Genomic DNA, 19,344 nt, shown 5'->3' on the forward strand with positions numbered 1-19,344 from the left:
TGGACCATAAATGTTCGATCAGTATCATATTACGTTTCCTTTCGTACAGCATCCTAGCCCATGAATTATGACACTTTTTGCCCATTGCGTCCACACGTGTTCCGATATTTTAGTTTGAGCATACTTTGTAGGCCATTTACCACTCATCAATAGAATAAACGAGATGGTTGTGCAATTTGGCATAATGCCATCATATAATATAGATTTCTCTGGATCTTGACTGGAAAATACTATATTTCTTATACACCAGTTTCTTTTGACCAGAGAAAACCATAAATAATCAATTTTATTGACACATCATCCTCCAGTTGGTTAACAATGTGGTGTTTCAAGTGAAATATTTACAACGGAAATCCCAAAAACGAAATATGCTCATCACTTTTCCATACAATGAATATAGACATTATGCGTAACACTTTACACTTTACACAAAAACAAATATTATACGGAATTTAACTTTTATAAATTGTGTTTGGAACATGAAACGATTCATAAAATACCGCAACATCACAATCACAAACAATAGAAACTATATTTATTTCATCTGTGATACAGTTAATTGAGAGTAATGATCGATGATAAAAATGATTAACTGTCTAGACCAACCAATAAGGACTGTATCGCAGGAACAACTTATTTTTTCTACTCATTTTGTATTGCAACCAACGCTCAAAGACCAACGCTCACAACAGTATCGATTAGAGAACCTCTGCCCATTTCAATATAAAATCAATAGAAATAACTCTGTGTAATTCGTTTTGTTCTAGGAATACAAAATTTGGATTTAGTAAAAGTTTCGCTTGCTGGAATCTATCAACGCCTTCAGTAGAGCTTTTAGTAGCTGTTTGTAGTGATTATTTCTATACATATATAAATATAAATATTTAAATCAGCAGTAAACGGCAGTAAATCATTAAAGGTGCTGTACAACAGACAGAAAGCCCCTACGCGAAAGTCGCGTTCACAACATATCATTAGCACCAAAAAAACATCAATTGCCACGTGATAAAACAAAATGCAATGAAAATATTAACACAGGTTACATGATAGAAGTTAATTCTACAGGTAGATATAGTTACTATTATATATTATTAAAATATTTATAAATCCATTTGAAGGGATCGTTCTTAATTGAAAAATACGGTGCCAATGTGTCTGCGCTCTCATGGATGGATTTCTCTATTTGGCTTTTTTTGGTCCAGGCCCGGTTTTTTTGCCGAATAACGATCATATTACAAATCCAAATGTTAAGTGGAATTTTTTTTTGTTTGAACATTTCATTTTATTTGATTTAGCACATGGGCTTTCTTCTTTTCATATGCATAGTATGCATTGCATACACACAAAAAATCATTCAGAATTCGAAAACCATTTTTTTCGTCTTCTAAAGAATGAATGAAGTGTTTTTGGGTTGTGTATGCCACTTCAAGATATTTGGTGATTTTTCTTTCGTTTTTCGTCGCTGATAAGTGTCAATCAAGCATTTGCAACTCATCCCGATTCGTCTCAATTCTGAGGGAACCTAAGAATTTCCACTGATTTCAAACATTTGGTAATGATACGACACTTTTTAATTTAATTATATCCTCAAGCGATCGATCTCATTGCTAAAGAGTGAGTCATTGCTGATTTACGGTAGAAAAGGTATGTAAAATCAAAATATTTATTCGAAAAACATTCATTATGACTAATGCACTTTTTGGACATTTTCATGTTAACCACTTTCATTTTGAGATTGCCTTTCGAATGACAGCTAGATTACACAAATGAAAAAGAAAAAGGAACGTTTTTTTTTCGATTTCATCTTTTCATTTCATTTTCGATTCTTTTTTTTTCTCGATATTTTTGGAATTGTAGTAAATGTGTGTTGTCTGTTGTTGCATTCAATGAAATTGAAATGAATTAATTCTGTGTAAATAAAAAAAACTGAAGCATTACGTTGTATGTACACATTTCAGTCGTTTGTTCCTCTCGTAAGCATATGCTTAAAAAATTACCTCAGAGATTATATTGAATTTGGAATGAAATCCACACACTATTTGATAGTGAGAAACAAACGGATGTCGTTTCGTTGTATTTTTATATCTGCTCCGTATTTTCATTGTATTTGTTGTAGGTACAGAAAGTGTGCTAAGGCGTCTGATCGTCTAGAAAATCGTGTATTTGGGCATGAATGGAATTCAATTTTGTTTCGATTTGTTGGTGGCATTTCTATACATCAAAACCATATGCGATCATTCCACTGATTTTTATTGATTCATCGTTGGTTTTTTTTATTATTGGTCTTAATGTGAAATTAGTTTTTTTCTAAGCCAAATTATCGCTTTGCACGCAAATCAATTTGCTGTAAATTTAGTTTCGCTGTAAATTTACTCAATAATTTTAATCGTCAATTTCAACAGAATGTTAATACACTAAACAAGAAAGAGAGAGAGAGAGAGAGAGAGAGAGAATTGATAAAGAAGAAGACGAAGAACGAAGTGAAAAAAAGGCATGGCAAAATAAACAGGCACAACTAAACCAAACGAAATCAATCATAAATCAAGGCATCATGGATGCATGTTGACATGATTTTCGTTTTCACTTTGCATCATCAACGACCATAAAACATGAGCTGCTGCTTAAATGTATGTATAAAAATATGTATTTATCTAAGCAAAATGAAAACAAAGACGGTTGATCGAACAAGGAACCGGCGACACACACACACACACACACACACAAAGTGGAAGTTTAGTATAGAATATGCGTCTGGTCCAGTCGTTTGGGATTGCCTTGTTTGGCTTCAGTCCCGAAAATGTCATTAAAATGATAAAAACATTTTTAGCATCCGCAAGTCATTTAACCATCGATCGTTTGCACCGTTCTTTAAAAAAAATGTTCCTTCTGTTTTAGTCCTCTGCCGCAACTATGCAAGTTCATTCATAAATTTCGGTTATGAGTGCGTGTGTGAATCAAAACGGCGATCACATATCGGGCGTTATTTTTTTGTTATTTTTTATGAACCGTGCCGTGCCGAGAAACTGTTATGTTTTTGTTTTGCGGGAAAAACGATTAACAACATGAAAACATCATGTTGCCGTCGGTTTCGTTTGATATCGAACAGATTTTCACAGACAGAGCGTCGCCCATCATTTTCTTTCCGTAAGGATGTGCATTTGGTGACGCAAGAGATAGAAGAGCAACAAAAAAAAATGTCAGTAGTTTATGTGACCGTTTGCCGTGATTCTTACAGGAGGATGTTTTGATTGTAGCGGTTCCGATTGGTTTTTAGTCAATTTCATTTGCGGCAATTAGAGAAGAAAAACGACACTTCAAACAAGATGAAAAAAAAAAAAATAACGTACGTGAGCATGCGACTGGAATTGAGTAATTTTTTATCGTCCAATTTTTTTCCTCTCATTTGGAATCGATGGAAAATTCAAACAATATTAAATGAACACCATCTTGAGCTCTCTCATCAAAGAGCAACATTCCGTCGGTGGATTATCACAGATTAAATTGTTTCGGAAAGTTAAGCAGCGATGATCAATGATTTAGTGTCACTGGGTTCGGAGTAAAAAAAATTTAAGTATCGATATAATATTTAAATCACGCAAATATTTACACATATTCCTAGTCTTTCACAGACTTTGAATTGAAAATTCGTTGATCAGGTCAATTTTGAAAATATGTCATGTTTTATGCATTACAAACCGATTGTGATTTAATGTGGAATTTTCGATTGACGAAAAAAAAAAAATTCACAGAGAAAGAAATTTTATTTACAGAGAGAAAGTAGTATCCTTCATGCTGAATTTGATTTTCTTTACCATTCACCTGTCCATCAAATTACAAATCAACTCTACTCAAAATTGAAAAGATCAATCGATTATGTACGTGCTCAATTGTTTGCATCACTCCTTATTTTCAAATGGCCTGTGTAAATCTCTAATGAGGTGGGTATAATTATTTTCAAATTGTAAACACTGTCATATCAGTGACGAAGACATGTCAACATAAAAAAAATTACGTACGTGAATACAACAAGTGAAAATGATTTTACCCTTTTGGACAATTTTCGAAACTATTTTGAAGAAGAAAAAAATTGATGAATGAAAGAGATAATTTCAGGTAAACAACATTATTTCCCTTCATTTTCACAACGATACGCATTCTATTGATGTAAAACTTTGCGGTCACACATTTTTCTGACCAAGAGTGAGGTGAGAGGAAATAAAATAATTCCGGTATTTTCCAAATATCTTCAAAATTAAATTTTAATGATGATTGGGATTGAAATGTTTAGAAACATTCGGAACTGTCTTTTCCGAAACCATATGAAAAATTATTTGCATGAAAAGTTTCCCACTGCCATGTTTAAGTTGGGCGATTTGTAGAGATTAAGTGAGCTAAACACTGGATTACCGTTAAAATATAGATACTATGATCGGCATGGGAATTTTTCTTTTTTTTGAAACCTTTGTCTTTGATGTAACTTCGACTTTCGTTCTCTTTGTTTTCTTTTTTTTTGCACACCTTCTTTGGTCAAATCCTACTTTCGTTGTTTTTGAAATCGGACGCCGATTTTCTACAATCATATTTTAATAATCGCAGCCGATTTTAATGATCGTATAGAAAATTGGATCTTTATCATAACTCTTCCATATTGATTTTTAACATCGAAAATATGAATATTAAAGATAAAAAGAAATTTAAAAAACTCATTTCAATCGTATAAAAAGATATTTTCCATCATATCATCACTTATCTTTAGTCAAATCTCTCCTTTCTACAAATAAAACTGAAAAATAAGAAATTCCATCTATGTGAATGTCTATAAAGTAGTTTAAAAATGCATTTCGTCCAACCGTTTTTGAAAAAGAATAAATTTTATTTTGATTTCGAATGTATGCAATAAATCAATATGGTCACATCATTTTATTTGGAATCGAATATGTTGAAAAAAGACATTTTATTATCCAGTTTCAATTCCATTCCAAGTTAGTTTCAATTTTTCGAAATGGTTTAAAAATAACAAAAATCCGCTGTCATTCACAATTCGGTCACTCTTTTCAACTTAACATTTAATTCCCATGTGCACTGTGCACACACTTCAGTTTTAATTTGTGATCGTTATATTCCATTTTGTTTCACTTGGTTTATTTCCTCTTTTTAGTCTCATATTGATTCATTGGACAAAACTAAAAAAAAAACGTTTCAAAAATTTAAATGCACGTCATCACATTATAATGTCAACACCATGCACCGAATTGAATTTAATGGTTTTGAATAGTGATTATGATACCCTTATGAGCATTTTGGTTTGTAAGCACCTAAACCTAACGATAATATTTTATCAATTTTATTTTTTTTGGAACATCATTTCAAAGATTTCTCACAAAAACTTATTTAAACTTTTAATAAGGAAACACAAGGATAAATTCAGTGTAAGCACAAAAACAAAATTTATACATCAAACAACTTTTTCAAACCCATCTCAATCAGCTTGATGAATTTCAAAACGCAGTGAGTAATCATCATATTAATAATTCGCATATAGAAAAAATTGAATCCGTTCTATTTCCGTAGTGGATATTCGAATATCGAATGAGAATTAAGTGAAATAAAAAAAAAAATGAAATAGAAATTGAGAAAAAAACGGCAGACAAGTGTTGATTGCTTCGAGCTGTTATAATCAAAAACATCTAAATCACTCAACAATTAAGCGAAACAAAATGCATTGATTACTGCAGGAAGTGAAAGATTTTCGATTATGAACGTGCGTGCACTGAATCATGTGTACTGCATTATTCATATCAACAAATAAAATGGAATTTTCTTGCATAACATCAACTGACCAGCGTGAGTACCGTGAAAATATACTCTATTAAATTGTATTTAAAACAAAAATCGCCCCGCGGATCGATTCACATACGGTTGGGGTTTGTTTATCGCACATATCTTCGTGTTGCAGCATTTTTTTTAAAATGTTTCATGCTAGGCGTGAACGGCTAACAACAGGTGTGTCACTCTTTTATTCAGTGCGAAAATAAAAATTAGCGAATTTTAATGATTCATTCGACATATGCAATGGAATGTGTACAATCGACTTTGACCGAATTTCGGTCGGAAACAGTTTGGTGTGCACAAGTTTCAATCGGTTGTATACTATTCAGTTGTTTGCATTATCTGTGGTTTTTAATACATTTCAATTTCCATTGTTCTAAGTCAAGTCACACCATTCAGCCAGGTCATAAAGTCATAATGCTGATTGATTTTGTTAAACATATGCACTTTTGTCTCCATATGTCTCCTTCTCTTACTCTCTCTCTAAACACATATGGAAAATATTGACCATCATGGGAAAATATGCTCATTTCTCTGTTTCTATTCTTTCGCTTATTTTGCATCGTCTATGCAAACCTATGTTGAATGAAAAACGCTGAAAACTAAATCTACAACATATGTTTATACAAGTAAAATGATTCCAGAACGAAACAAAAGCCACAAGGAGAAAAAGAACAAGACAAAAAAATAAATGTGAATAAAATATGAATGAGTGAAGATGTGTAATATGCAAGCCATATGCGAAAATTACGCTTACGTTTGTTACACGAGTTGTAAAGATATGATGGTACACTTGGTATAGTCACAATGGAGTATTTTCTTCATACCATTCTTCTGATGTGAATGTTTGAAAATTCAGGATGATAGCTTTAAGAAGATCGTTCATATTTCCAGAAGTTACCGATAGCATGCGCAAACATCACTTCTTCAAGGACTTCAATGTTTCAAATAACCATCACTAGAGTGCGTTCATCGAAATAAACAACCTGAAACTTTCAAATATGTTTTCTTTTTTTTTTAATAGTTTTTAATTTACACGATTTCATAGTCAAATATAAATAGAAGTTTTGCAGTATAAAATCAAAGGATGTTATGAGGGAAAAAAATATTTGAATGAAATTCCGAATTTTGGTTGTTTTTTTTTGCTTTGAAACTGTTTATTGTTTTTTCGGCTTTTTGTATTACAAGATAAAAACGAAATGAATTTACAAATTAAACTGTTTTGATGTTTTAAATAACACATAATTTATAATTTAAAAAAAGGGGGAGTTAAAAAAATAATAACCAAACATAGAATGAATTTGTTTTTACGAATATTTTGTTTATGCGTGCGCATTCGTTACAATTTGTTGTTGTTATTGTGAGTGTTTTTTCTTCTCAATTAATATACCATCAACATCCAATTAAGGGACAGTCTGAATCTTTCCCACTCAAATGAGACATGTCTAGCAGCCACATTTGATAAATCCAACATTCGCGTTACCATTCCAATAATTTTGTTTTTTTTTTTTGTTTATGTTCGTTTCATCGTTTACATGCAATCGATTCGTAAATGCTTATATCTCTCATTCTTCATTCTATGTTATGGTAGTGGAACTTAAGTGATTGGTTTCTGATTTTTTTTTTGTTTCTTTCCAAATATTAGATCGTTTTCGCTATATATGTTATGAATATTTAATTTCTTTTTTTTTTTCCCATTCGATAAATTAGTTCCGTAAATGTTTTGTTATACTTTTGTTGCTTGATTTTTTTTCTCTCTCACTCACTTATGTTAAATAGTGATCAAATCCATGCATCCATTCATACATTATTTCTCGTTTAAAGCATATACACCATTTTAAATTAAATGTATGTATGCTCAATATTATGCTTTTCGTGTTCGCCGTACAGTATAGTATTTTCCGAAAAATTGTCGATTAATTTGATCATACTTTTATCCATACAATTTGCTTTTCTTCATTTTTATTTTGTTTTTTTTTTTTTAATTATTTATACTTCGATCTAAGCAGTCTTTTTTTTCTGAATTCGTAGTAGATTTTAAATACATTCTTTTCATTTTGTTTTTTACTAAAAGCTTTCGTTGATGGATGCATTTTATTTAACTTTTCTTTCTTTTGAATTTGTTTTACTTTCTGTTATAATTTATTGTGGTGAAATGTGTGTGTGTGAGTTTGGGTGTTATTTCGTTTGGAAAATGTAATGTTTCCCTGTGTGTATGTGTGTGTAGTTGTTTCATTGAAATTGATGAGAATACGTACCCAGCACACATAATTTAGTTCAACTAAATGTACATATATAATCATAGTTCTCTTTTCACATCTTTTTTTCCTATTTAGTTATTTATCCCTATTTTTTCCCTTTATCACTAAATCAATTATCATTTTGTTTCAATGTGTTTTCTTTCTGTTTTCTCTCTTTAATTATTGACAATTTATAAATTCAATTGATTCTCTAATATTTAAAATTCGCACAGCTTTGTTTTTTACTTTTTTGCATATGTGATCAGCAAAATCTGATTCAATGACGATCGATTTTTAATTTGCTGTTCTGTTTTCCTTTAAAAATCATTTTTGTTTTTCTTTGTGCATATGAAATTAGATCGATGTTTATCTATCGTTTACTATATAATTCTTTCTTTTTGTGTATCTTTTTCTCACTAGTTAAATTTTGTTTTGTTTTGTTTTGCTTATCAAAGAAGATTTTGGGTGGGCCCACAAAATTGGGGCTCGTTTGTTTCATCTTCATTTATGTGGTGGGAGAATGGTAAGTGGATAAATTGTTTAATTAAAAAATATATACGCGTAATAGTATTGTAAATCATGCAATCCATGTCTCCATTCCATATATCTGTTCTTGGCGGCTGCATAAAAATCCTTCAATTCGTATCGCGTTTTAAAATGTTTTATTTTGCATTGGTACTCATGAAGGTTTGGTGAATGGTGTGTGTGGATGTGTGGAGTATTTTTATTCTGCAGAAAATATAAAAATAAAGGTTCGAAAAGAAAATTGCGGTTAGAAAAATTGATGAAACAAAATAAATTTTAGCGAATAGGAGATATGATGAAAGACATTATAACTTACTTCCGCCAGCTGAAACGGCTGGTGCTTGAACTGTGACCGGCTGAGATTGCTGAGTGGGTGTTTGCTTCTCTTGTGGAAGACTCGTGGTTGGATTATTTTCTTGTTGGTTGTTGCCTTGGTTTTGGTTTCGCTGATTGTTGTAATTGCGTGTGTTTCGGAAGTTGCCACGATAACCACCATTATTGCCATTGTAACCGTTGTTTCGGTAGCCGTTATTACGGTTATTGAAATAGTTGCCATTGTTACCGCCCGGTCGGCCACGGTTATAGTTATAAAAGCTACAAAGATTGAGACAATAAAAAAAAATCCGAATAACACAATGGTCATTATTTATTTTAAATGTTATTGAATATTAAATAATAAATGCTTACCCTCCGCGACGTGCAGATGACACACCAAATGTTTCGCTGTTAAGCTTACGTTCAAGGCGCCAATCAGTACGATTTTTACCCTTCCGATCTGTTGCTGCTTCGCATGAAATATTGTCAAAGAATGACTTCGTCTTGTCATATCCAACAGTGACATCGTCTTCTTCTTGCTCTTGTTCACCAGCACCGGTCTCGTTGCCCGAATCGTCCTTCTTTTCAGCCTCACCGTTAACCTATTCAAACACACAAATCAATTACAAAAACAACATTAATAAACCATTTTTAATTCATTTAACATCAAAAAAAAAATGGCAAACAAATTATTTACAACTAACAGTAAAAATACATAGAAAAATTTGAATGCGTGTGAATGAAAAGTGGAAAGGGATGCGTCACAATGTGTTCAATAATGATAAAAGTCTCACATTATCAAAATAAAATTAAAATAAAAAAAATGCTCTTTTCTCCCTTTACTCACACTTTTGCTCGAAAATCATTTATAAAAAAATTGTTCACCGCATTTTTTTTTCTTGTAAAAAATAAATAAATGTAAACAGAAACAAAAATAGTACCTGCTCAGGTTTGGCTTCTTCGCCCACCTTCAATTTGGCTAATGATAAGCGCATCTCTTCAAATTTTGTATTTGCTTGTTCAAAATCAAAATCACTTTCAAACTTAATTGTGGTTTTTGGACGTCCCTTACTGTTCTGATTTTGGCGGAATGTCTGCTGCTGTAAAATGAATCGCAAAATAGCATTTTATTAGTTCTCATGAATTTACGATTTAAATGAACACAGTGTGTGTGTGTGTGTGGGTGTGGGTGTGGGCTTATGTTTGCGCGAAATGAAAACGGGGAAAAAACAAAGGTAAGTACATACCGGATGAAGACCTGGACGTCTTTGTGGTCGTTGATTATTGCGTAAATTTTGATTGTTGTTACGGTTACCCCAATTACCGCCTCGGTTCTGGTTATTATTACCTTGATACTGATTGTTGCGCTGTTGATTCTTCAAATAAAAAGCGAAGTAAACACAAAAGCAAATTAAAACGTTAACATTGAAAAATTGAAAATATTCGCTGAAAATGGTCATTGATAAAAATGATAAATGAAACTAACTCTATTTTCATGCGATCCTTGACTGTCTAAACGGCCACCTTGTGGTCCACGATTATTGTTGCGTCGTGTGCCGTCTTTTTGATTAACTTGAACTCCCATTTCGGCTGTTGGACTCTTACGTGAATTCAAACTAACAGGTGTTGTTGAACGAGATCCACCGATTAAATCAAGAACGGAATCTAAACCCAAACACAAAAAAAAAAATTGGTGTTACTTATGTCAATAAATTTAAAAGAAAGAAGCATTACTCTTAAAATTGAAAAGTTCTTAATAATAATTCAAAGTGAAATTCATTTGAAGAAGTAAAGAAAAAAAAATCATACTTTTCTGTTGCGGTTGTTGGTTGTTCTGTTGTTGTTGCTGTGATTGGCCACCGTTCGATTGCTGTTGAGGCGTTTGCTGTTGTTGAGATGGTTGTTGTTGGTTAAACGGTAATCCAGGTGTACCTTGCGGCAATTGTCCACCCTGTGCATTTGGAGTTGATATCGAACTAAATGGACCTGGTTGATTATTAGAACCCTCAAATGGACCAACTTGTCCACCAACATGTGGCATCACCGGCATCGAAAATTGCGGCTGAAAATTTGGTTGACTTTGGGCCGACACATGCATTTGCATAATAGCTGGATCGTGTGGAACACGTGGTACATTGTTAACAACGCGAATATCCTTGATGTCTGATCCACGGAACAAAATATAATCGAAAATCTCTTCTTGCGGTGGAATTGCAAATTGTCCTTGACGATCCTCTGTTCCATATGAACGCACTGGTTATCCGAAAAAAAAAAATGAAGAATAAAAATAAAGGCACACAGATTAATAAATGGCTATGAACCGTTATGCAAACGCACACACATTGCAAATGAGGTGATTTGACCGGCATGTGACTTGACTTTGGTCCCGTTATGAGCTTCCCGCCATTGCACGCGAATTAAAATTTAATACATGCGCTTTTTTTCACAACGAATTTTATGAATTTTAATCACATGATTTATGCATTTTCTGTTTTTCGGTAGCGAATAGTGCACTTTTCGATCATCGCACTTTTGCGTTTCATCTTCAAATGCTAACTATAAATTAACATATAACAAAATTTAAAGAAAAAAACTGTCTTGCGGAAATCGAATATTTTATCGAATGGAAATTTTAACATTTTTGAGCAGGGCAAAATCTTCGACACAATTCATTGAATAACATATTTAAATGTGCTACCCAAATTAAATGCATATTGGATACATAGTGTAAGCGAAAATGCGTTAGCATCACTTAGCGGTATTTTTATGGAATCATGTTCGAGATAAAAGTATTTGCGTACCATTTGCATTTTAAACGGACTCAATTTTAATTTTCGATCGATTTTAAATTTAAGTAATTTATCACTGGCATTTTTTTAAACACTAATCATACAATTGTTGTTGTTGTTTATTCTATTTGTATCTAATTTTTTACTGTATTTCGCCCCATACTATTCGTTTGTTTCTGGCTACAATGCGATCTACTTTCTTTGTTCTATTTTTCTCGAATTTTTTTTCTTCGTTGATAAAATCTACGACTACGTTTTTCAGTCTCAAAGACGAGAAAAAGAAATAAATTCACCGATTTAGCATCAATACAGCGAAACCAGATAAGAATTTATTGGATGTCTTTTGTAATTATGCGTAAATAAATCAATTTTGTACACAGTTGCGCGGCTATTGCATTTGCACATATATATATATATGTGTGTACGCGCAATTTACATAGTTTACGACGAAATCACCGAGAGAACGAACAAAAAAATATTTATACACTTCTCGTTGTTCGACTTTCACTTTTTGTTGTTTTTTTTTTAATTTGCAAAAATAAAACAATTCAATTAAATCCAAATTTGCACTTAGAATTATTTGAAATCAGTCGAATTTCAATTCAACAGCGAAACAATGACGCGATCGCAAAAAATTGTTTTGTTGTAAATATTTGGCTTTTTTTTTTGTATGTTAGAAGAAGAGTGAAAAAAAATCTTACCATTGGCTAAGGCAATTGTACATTCGTTCGGATCTACGGTATATAATTGGCCTTCATATCTAATATCTGATTTCGATATAAGACTAATCTTAGAACCCAATTCAGGCATGCTAGCCATTGTTGTAAATTAAAATAAATTTTATTCGCTGATGACTTAGATGTTATATGATGATATACACCATCGAATTACAACTGATACAACTTATTGTTCGCTAATGGCGTCCAAACGAAAATGGTAAATGGAATTGAAGCTGCTGCTGTTGCTGCTGCTATGATGATGATACGATTACCGACTGATGCTGCTCCTACCGGTTGCTACATATAACTAAACTGTTTCGCCGCTTGGTTTGGCGCATTCGAACAATTTTACATAATTCAACAAATTCAACACGGCTATCACGGTGGTGAATGTGGTAGATTTAGCATTGATTGCATGTACGTTAATTAAAAAATAATAATATTTTGGGTGCACATTAAAAAATGATGGATAAAAATATATACTTTAGTTAAAATTGTAAAAAACGGGTATTCTCTTTGTATTCGCATTCAGAATAATGCATATGCATATATGTTTCTGTACGATTCATTTCAATGGCAATGTCAGTGTATTGGTACGACTAAGTGTGGAAGAAATGGTTAAAGAGCGAAAAACATTTGTCAAATAACATATGTACAGTTCCATATTTCATTGGTTCATTTGATACCCTGAAATTGGATTTTTTCCACAAAAAATTCAAACAATTTAACAAAATTTGCGCAATTTCTAAAAGATTTGCGGAATAGAAGAAATTGGAAATCGTCCATGTTAATTACAAATGAAAAAGAAACAATGTAAGAATTCGATTGATGTGCAATGAAAACGAATGATTCAAAACTGTCATCTGGATGAACCTATAGTGCTGTCAAAATTTTGAGAGCACATACAGTGTGTGTATTAAATGTACAACAAATTCATTCACATCTTTTTCATATCGTAGTTACTAGTTTTAAAATGGCGGCCCAAGTGATATCACGGTGTTACAGCGCTGGTCTTTTGAAAAATGGCAGTAAAATTGCCATTCAAAAGGTAAATTTATTGTTTTGAGCGCACTATAAATGGTTTTCAGTTCAATTTATGTGCTTTTCGGAAAAAATCCCAGTGATAAAATTGCGTATTCAGTCTTAGAACATTCAACCAAAAATGTTCAGTGATGTAATTTAGAGCATACGTCAAATTTGTGATTGAAATGCTCTTTTCATGACAAGGATTTTATTGTTGATCATTTCAATGGAAAATCTTAAATGAAATCAAACCCATCATTCGATGGCATTATGTGGCCTCAATTAGTGACTGTTCAACATATTTTTCAATTGAAAACAAACGAATAACTTGTAAATTTAGAATATTTTATTATATAACCCAAATGAGTATAGTAAATGCCAAAATGTATGGACCAATACAACAAACATGTTACATAACAAATGGACTTTTTTTGACATTTTAGGCGAATAGTTTTTCTACCGGGCCAACATTGAAGGTTGACAAAAAGGTGAGAAATTGCCAACATCCAATGGCATACTTAGTGAAAATTTTGATTTAAATTGATGGCATATGTATGATAACATTCGATATTGGATTTTCCAGTGGTGGATTGTTGGTACACTCGCCAGTTTGACTGGTGGCTGTTGGTATGCTATTCAATCGGTTGATGCTTCAGATCTAAAAGCAATGCCAGCCCATTTGCCATGGACTCACAAATCCCTTCTCAAAGGATTCGATCATGCCAGGTCTGTATTATAGCATTGAAACTATCACATCGTGTGTGTTAATAACATTTAAGAAAAGCATAAACAGCCCAAGAAAATTCGTTTATAAGACTTAAAACCTACCCATAACTGTCTTACACATTGATTCGAAGGCAATATTTGTGTACAAAAGAACTGTGAAAAGTTGCAGTCAAGATTTAAGTCTTCTGACCGATTTTCATTGGGAGGTGAAGATTTTTCAGTTTAAAGAACCACATAAAATATAACATCGAACCAAACATCCATAGTGTCTTAATATTATGTGTTAAAATTGCAGTATGCGTCGAGGCTACGAAGTGTACAAGCAAGTGTGTGCATCATGTCATTCGTTGCAATACCTCGCATACCGACATTTAGTTGGACAAACGCATACGGAAGAAGAGGCCAAAGCTGAAGCTGCAGAGATGACCGTAGGTTACATTTTGCATATTGAAGGAAGAAAAAAAAAATCCACAAATGTTAATTGAAATTTTGTTGTTCAAATAATCTCATTCATAGGTCATTGATGGTCCAGATGATACTGGTAATATGTTCGAGCGGCCCGGTCGATTAACTGATTATATCACTGGCCCATATAAAAATGAACAGGAGGCTCGTTTTGCAAACAATGGTGCTTATCCACCCGATCTTAGTCTTATTGTGTTAGCTCGTAAAGGCGAAGAAGATTATATTTTCCACTTGCTTACCAATTATACCGATACACCCGCTGGCGTTAAACTTGCCGAAGGTCAATCGTACAATCCATATTTCGCAGGAGGTGCCATCGGTATGCCACAAGTTATTTTTGACGGCGTAAGTTAACAAACAACTAATTCCAACCAAATATTCCATCGTGTGATGATAATTCGATCATTAAATATATTTACTCATATTTTAGCTCGTCGATTATGCGGATGGAACACCAAACTCTGCTGCACAATTGGCTAAGGATGTTGTAACATTTTTGGCTTGGGTGGCCGACCGTCGTCTTGAAGATAGAAAGGAGATTGGAATTAAAGCACTACCGATCCTAGCCCTCTTGTGGATTGGCTCTTGGTATGCAACTCGATTCGTGTTTAAACCATTGAAAACAACCAAATACCAATTCGTGGACAGAATTCGAAAGTCCAAATTTTAAATAAAAAAAACAGCTACCATCATTAAAAGTCTTTGTGAATAAAAAATATATTCGAAAACTTGCAAATAAATATGAAACCATAAGAGTTAATCACTTGTAGTAATGTTTTTAATTTGTTTTACTGCATACATTTTCCGATTGTTTGTTGAATAGTTTCATAAGAGACGGATTTGCATATTGTCAAATTTTTGGATAACTTGTGACTGAAATACATTGAATGTGCCCATTTGAAATGCTTTGGAAGGTGAGACTCATTCCATATTCCACACAGCAAAATATAAAAAGAAATGAAACTTGCTGCTTTTGAATGTTTTTTTTTTGTTTTTTGAGATTATACGATTAGAACGGGGAGTATATAAAATCACAACATAAGTTGCGGATATCTCCGATTGTTTGACTGTTATTGTAAGTTCTAAAGGAGTTGAGTGTGAAATATTTTCTGTTGTGCAGCCACAGAAAGCCACATCCACTACTTGTTTCGTTATTTTATCCATCAGTAAAATAGGAGCCACTTACTATTTGTCCAGAAGAAGCTTCAAGTACTCTATCATCTTTAAATAGGTCTTGATGAACTTCTGGGTGTGAAACAAAGGTTCTTTTGAATTTGCGTTCTTAACTTAAAGAGGTTCTTTACTCGAAACCTCCAGGCAGCATTTTTCTACCAGGTATCGAATCAGATGATTTGTGATACTGCTCTCTTTATCATTATTTATGCCATCAAAAGACTAGATATAAAACGCTTCCTCAAAGACCTCAAATGTCGTGATCATATTTATTTAATTTGAACAGACATTATATTGAGATATTTTCAGCCAGATGAATCGGCTCAGCCAGATAAAAATGATTGTTATAGTGATTGTAGTAATGTAAGTTTAATTATAACCATAACAATCACTTCTATTGTTTTCACTAAATTTCAGCGCCCAACTGATTCATCTGGCTGAAATTATCTCAATATAATTTCTGAAATTGAATCATTTTACCAGGGATTGTACCTCTACAAAATAAAAAAAGATATTTGTCTGACAAAAAACGCTTCTTGATTAGAAAAACTTTCCCCCCTCAATTGAGGATAGAATTTGGCTCAAACCCCTTAGCAAATCAAAAAAATTGTTTTGCTAGGCAATTTTAAAAAAGTGATTTTAAATAAACTAGCATTACTAAAATCTTTGTGTTTTCTGTTGTTGTTCAACTACCAGAAATGCATTGGAATATAAAACTAATTCCATATTCAACACAGTTCAATTTGTTTTTACACGCAGCGAATAATACAAACTCGCGCGCGATTTGCGGCGAATGACATACACATAAAAGATAAAATAAAATTGAATTCGCTGCATGTGAATCCTTTTATAAAATAGAAATGCAATGAAAACATCAGTCTCGGCTGTGCAAAAACAATATTTTTTTTCTCGTAAATATAACCACAACTGTTTTTCAATAAATACTGTGTAATTGTATATAGATTAGGCGATAAATTTTGCTGACCCGCTAGAAAAAAAAAAACTGTGTTATGCGTCGAAAAATAATAATTGCAAAAATTTCAAATTGAAGTATTCACCACGCATTGACGCAGTGAAAAGGAACATCACCGAATAATTGAAAAGAATTCCGTGTGTTCGCCATAAAAAACAGCGAATAGAGACCGGGTGTTGGTATACAGCAGCACCAGCTCTCAAAGCAAAGCAGCCGTCGTGTGTTGTGTGTATCTGAATTCAGAGCGTATTCTATACATATATATATCGACGATATTTTTTTTGTCTCTCAACAAAAATTTTGTTATATTGTCATTGATTGACTGAAAAAAATTCATCATGGCGAAGCAAGCGACCGGTGTTGGTAAGAAAATTAATTCAATTATCTAATTGGTATACAATAAAATATCACGAGAAAATTGCATAAATGTTCGCACAATAAAATTAACAGCTTAAAAAAAAAAAAATGTTAAATACAATGGTGAACGAATTGGGTTCTCGCATTGTTTTCAACACTCATCAGCATTGTGTTTTGATTACTCATGAATTTGAATGATATGAATAATTTTTTTGTACGGAATAACGATTTATCAATCATGATTATGTGAATAATTATCAAGTGATGTGAACAATTGACCCATTCAAATTAATTTTCGGTCACATCGTATCAAAGACCCGCGGACAGATTAAGGCTATAATTAAATTACCCAACCCCTGAAATGGAGAAAGAAAAAAAAACTTTCGTGAACTACGTGTATACATACAAAGTATTCGTCTCTCATCTACTTTTGTAGAACAAACACAGTGTCAATGTACATACGAAAGCTAAAATGCGCTTTCGTTTTGTTCAAATGTTTTTATTAATATTACGCTTACATTTTTTTACTGTCTTGTGTGTGTCGAACGATATCGATTAACCTCACTAAATTTACACATTCCAACAACAAAATAAATAATGCATCAACCATATCCAACGTTTACCGTTTGCCCCATAAGATAAGCAAAAATATTATGAATACGTGATGGCTATAACATTTGTATGCAACAAATTCACTGGCATTTCTGACACAATATCCAAATTATTGAATTAACAAAATGTATCTATGGGTTCGACAATAAATGCAATTAAAAAAAGCAGAATGAGTCTAACAAAATCTTATAAATATTTTCGTCGTGGCAAAAAAAAACGAATTAGTAAAATGTGTATGATGGCATTTATTTTTAGTGGTTCCACGGAATTTCCGACTTCTAGAAGAATTGGAACAAGGTCAAAAAGGTGTAAGCGATGGCACAATTTCATGGGGTCTTGAAAACGACGATGACATGACTCTCACTCACTGGACTGGCATGATCATTGGACCGCCACGGGTAGGCAATTTGTTTATATCTCAAGCAAACAAAAATGCATAACTTTTTAAATCACATTAAAAGTGTCGTGTCATCTCAAATCAACAACTAACGTCTAAATTTTCTTGTGTTTTATCACAATTTCAAACCCTAGACTCCGTACGAAAATAGAATATACTCGTTGAAAATAGAGTGCGCCGAATCATATCCAGATGAACCACCAATGATTAGATTCTTATCCAAAATTAACATTAATTGCATTAATCAAAGTAATGGTGTGGTAAGTAAAAGGAAAACGATTCACATCAATTCAGTCTGGGAATTTGTATTTTGCATTTGATCCTTCAGATAAATTAATTGTTTTTTTTTTTGTTGTTGTTGTTTTGTTCTTCGGCAAAATCTATTTTCAGGTCGAACATAGACTGGTTCCGATGCTCACTCGATGGAATCGTGAGTACACGATCAAGTCAACGCTGCAAGAAATTCGTAGAATAATGACGTTGAAAGATAATTTAAAATTGGCTCAACCACCAGAAGGAAGCTGTTTTTAGTTTGTATATAATGGTGCTTATCACATAGCAACCACATTGAAGCGAAAAAAAAATGATTTATAGAGTTCAGAAGAAAAAAAGAGGGGCGAAAAGGGATAGAAAAAAAACACACACAGAGAAAAAAATCGATGCAAATGAAAGAGATACGAATAGGGACAGAGAAAAGATCAAGGAAGGGGATTAAGAAAATTATTGATGATTCAGGAATGTATTGGAATTCGATTTGAAATTAATTTGCAAAATACTACAAAAAAAAAAAAAATTTAATCACACAAAAATCAAGTTTGAAAAAACACACATAAAAAAACTTTAATACTTGAACATTTGTTTGTTGATCAACTTTAATTAATGTTTGTCATAATGATGATAGTCAAAATAAAAAACGAAACAACAACAATCGCAACCGAATTTTATGCAAAATAGTTGAACTAAAAGTAAATCATTTATTTCAAATCCTTCTTCTTTCTCTGATAAAACAAAAAAAAAAAAACTAAATAACACATCCAAAAAATGCAACACAAATACACTGTTATAAGGCGAATGAAGTAATTTAACCGAACAAAAAGTTTAGTAATTTGCTTTAGATTTAAATAAATGTTTTAAGCACTATTTAAATAACTGAAAGCATAAACAGATTTTTGATGAATTTCTTTGAAGCAGCCAGCTTTAT

General features: G+C 32.5%; 3 protein-coding genes across 4 annotated transcripts; 2 read left to right on the forward strand and 1 right to left on the reverse strand.

Moving 5' to 3' along the window:
* Window positions 1-7,904: 7,904 nt before the first annotated feature.
* Window positions 7,905-12,699, reverse strand: LOC116345980 (protein LSM14 homolog A-like). 2 transcript variants are annotated; one of them, XM_031775830.1, is made up of 8 exons: window positions 12,400-12,699; window positions 10,719-11,162; window positions 10,396-10,574; window positions 10,157-10,285; window positions 9,851-10,006; window positions 9,282-9,511; window positions 8,911-9,188; window positions 7,905-8,798 (listed from the first exon to the last, which is right to left on the reverse strand). In XM_031775830.1, exons 1-8 carry the CDS (start codon window positions 12,515-12,517, stop codon window positions 8,794-8,796), a joined length of 1,539 nt encoding a protein of 512 aa, XP_031631690.1. In that variant the 5' UTR covers window positions 12,518-12,699; the 3' UTR covers window positions 7,905-8,793. The 2 variants fall into 2 exon arrangements, with proteins under 2 accessions (XP_031631690.1, XP_031631689.1); XM_031775829.1 differs by having other exon boundaries at window positions 9,851-10,009; window positions 12,400-12,698.
* Window positions 12,700-13,199: 500 nt separating this feature from the next.
* Window positions 13,200-15,391, forward strand: LOC116345982 (cytochrome c1-2, heme protein, mitochondrial-like). The gene is made up of 7 exons (XM_031775831.1): window positions 13,200-13,230; window positions 13,377-13,465; window positions 13,884-13,928; window positions 14,024-14,166; window positions 14,462-14,594; window positions 14,683-14,976; window positions 15,062-15,391. Exons 1-7 carry the CDS (start codon window positions 13,215-13,217, stop codon window positions 15,299-15,301), a joined length of 960 nt encoding a protein of 319 aa, XP_031631691.1. The 5' UTR covers window positions 13,200-13,214; the 3' UTR covers window positions 15,302-15,391.
* Window positions 15,392-16,723: 1,332 nt separating this feature from the next.
* LOC116345840 (ubiquitin-conjugating enzyme E2 variant 1) lies at window positions 16,724-19,298 on the forward strand. Its single transcript, XM_031775549.1, has 4 exons — window positions 16,724-17,140; window positions 18,002-18,144; window positions 18,278-18,403; window positions 18,534-19,298. Exons 1-4 carry the CDS (start codon window positions 17,116-17,118, stop codon window positions 18,672-18,674), a joined length of 435 nt encoding a protein of 144 aa, XP_031631409.1. The 5' UTR covers window positions 16,724-17,115; the 3' UTR covers window positions 18,675-19,298.
* The last annotated feature ends 46 nt before the right edge of the window (window positions 19,299-19,344 follow it).

Source organism: Contarinia nasturtii, unplaced genomic scaffold, assembly GCF_009176525.2.
Source record: "Contarinia nasturtii isolate CC-2019 unplaced genomic scaffold, AAFC_CNas_1.1 Cnas_scaffold_1371, whole genome shotgun sequence".
Taxonomy (NCBI): domain Eukaryota; kingdom Metazoa; phylum Arthropoda; class Insecta; order Diptera; family Cecidomyiidae; genus Contarinia; species Contarinia nasturtii.

Coding starts and splice junctions, on each gene's coding strand:
- LOC116345980 (XM_031775829.1), bottom strand. CDS start 12,517: ATGGCTAGCATGCCTGAATTGGGTTCTAAGATTAGTCTTATATCGAAA. Junction 11,163..12,399: donor TACAATTGCCTTAGCCAATG/GTAAGATTTTTT, acceptor TCGGATAACCAG/TGCGTTCATATGGAACAGAG. Junction 10,575..10,718: donor CCAACAACCGCAACAGAAAA/GTATGATTTTTT, acceptor GTTTGGGTTTAG/ATTCCGTTCTTGATTTAATC.
- LOC116345982 (XM_031775831.1), top strand. Junction 13,929..14,023: donor CATTGAAGGTTGACAAAAAG/GTGAGAAATTGC, acceptor TGGATTTTCCAG/TGGTGGATTGTTGGTACACT. Junction 14,595..14,682: donor CTGAAGCTGCAGAGATGACC/GTAGGTTACATT, acceptor TCTCATTCATAG/GTCATTGATGGTCCAGATGA.
- LOC116345840 (XM_031775549.1), top strand. CDS start 17,116: ATGGCGAAGCAAGCGACCGGTGTTG. Junction 17,141..18,001: donor GAAGCAAGCGACCGGTGTTG/GTAAGAAAATTA, acceptor ATTTATTTTTAG/TGGTTCCACGGAATTTCCGA. Junction 18,145..18,277: donor TGATCATTGGACCGCCACGG/GTAGGCAATTTG, acceptor TTCAAACCCTAG/ACTCCGTACGAAAATAGAAT.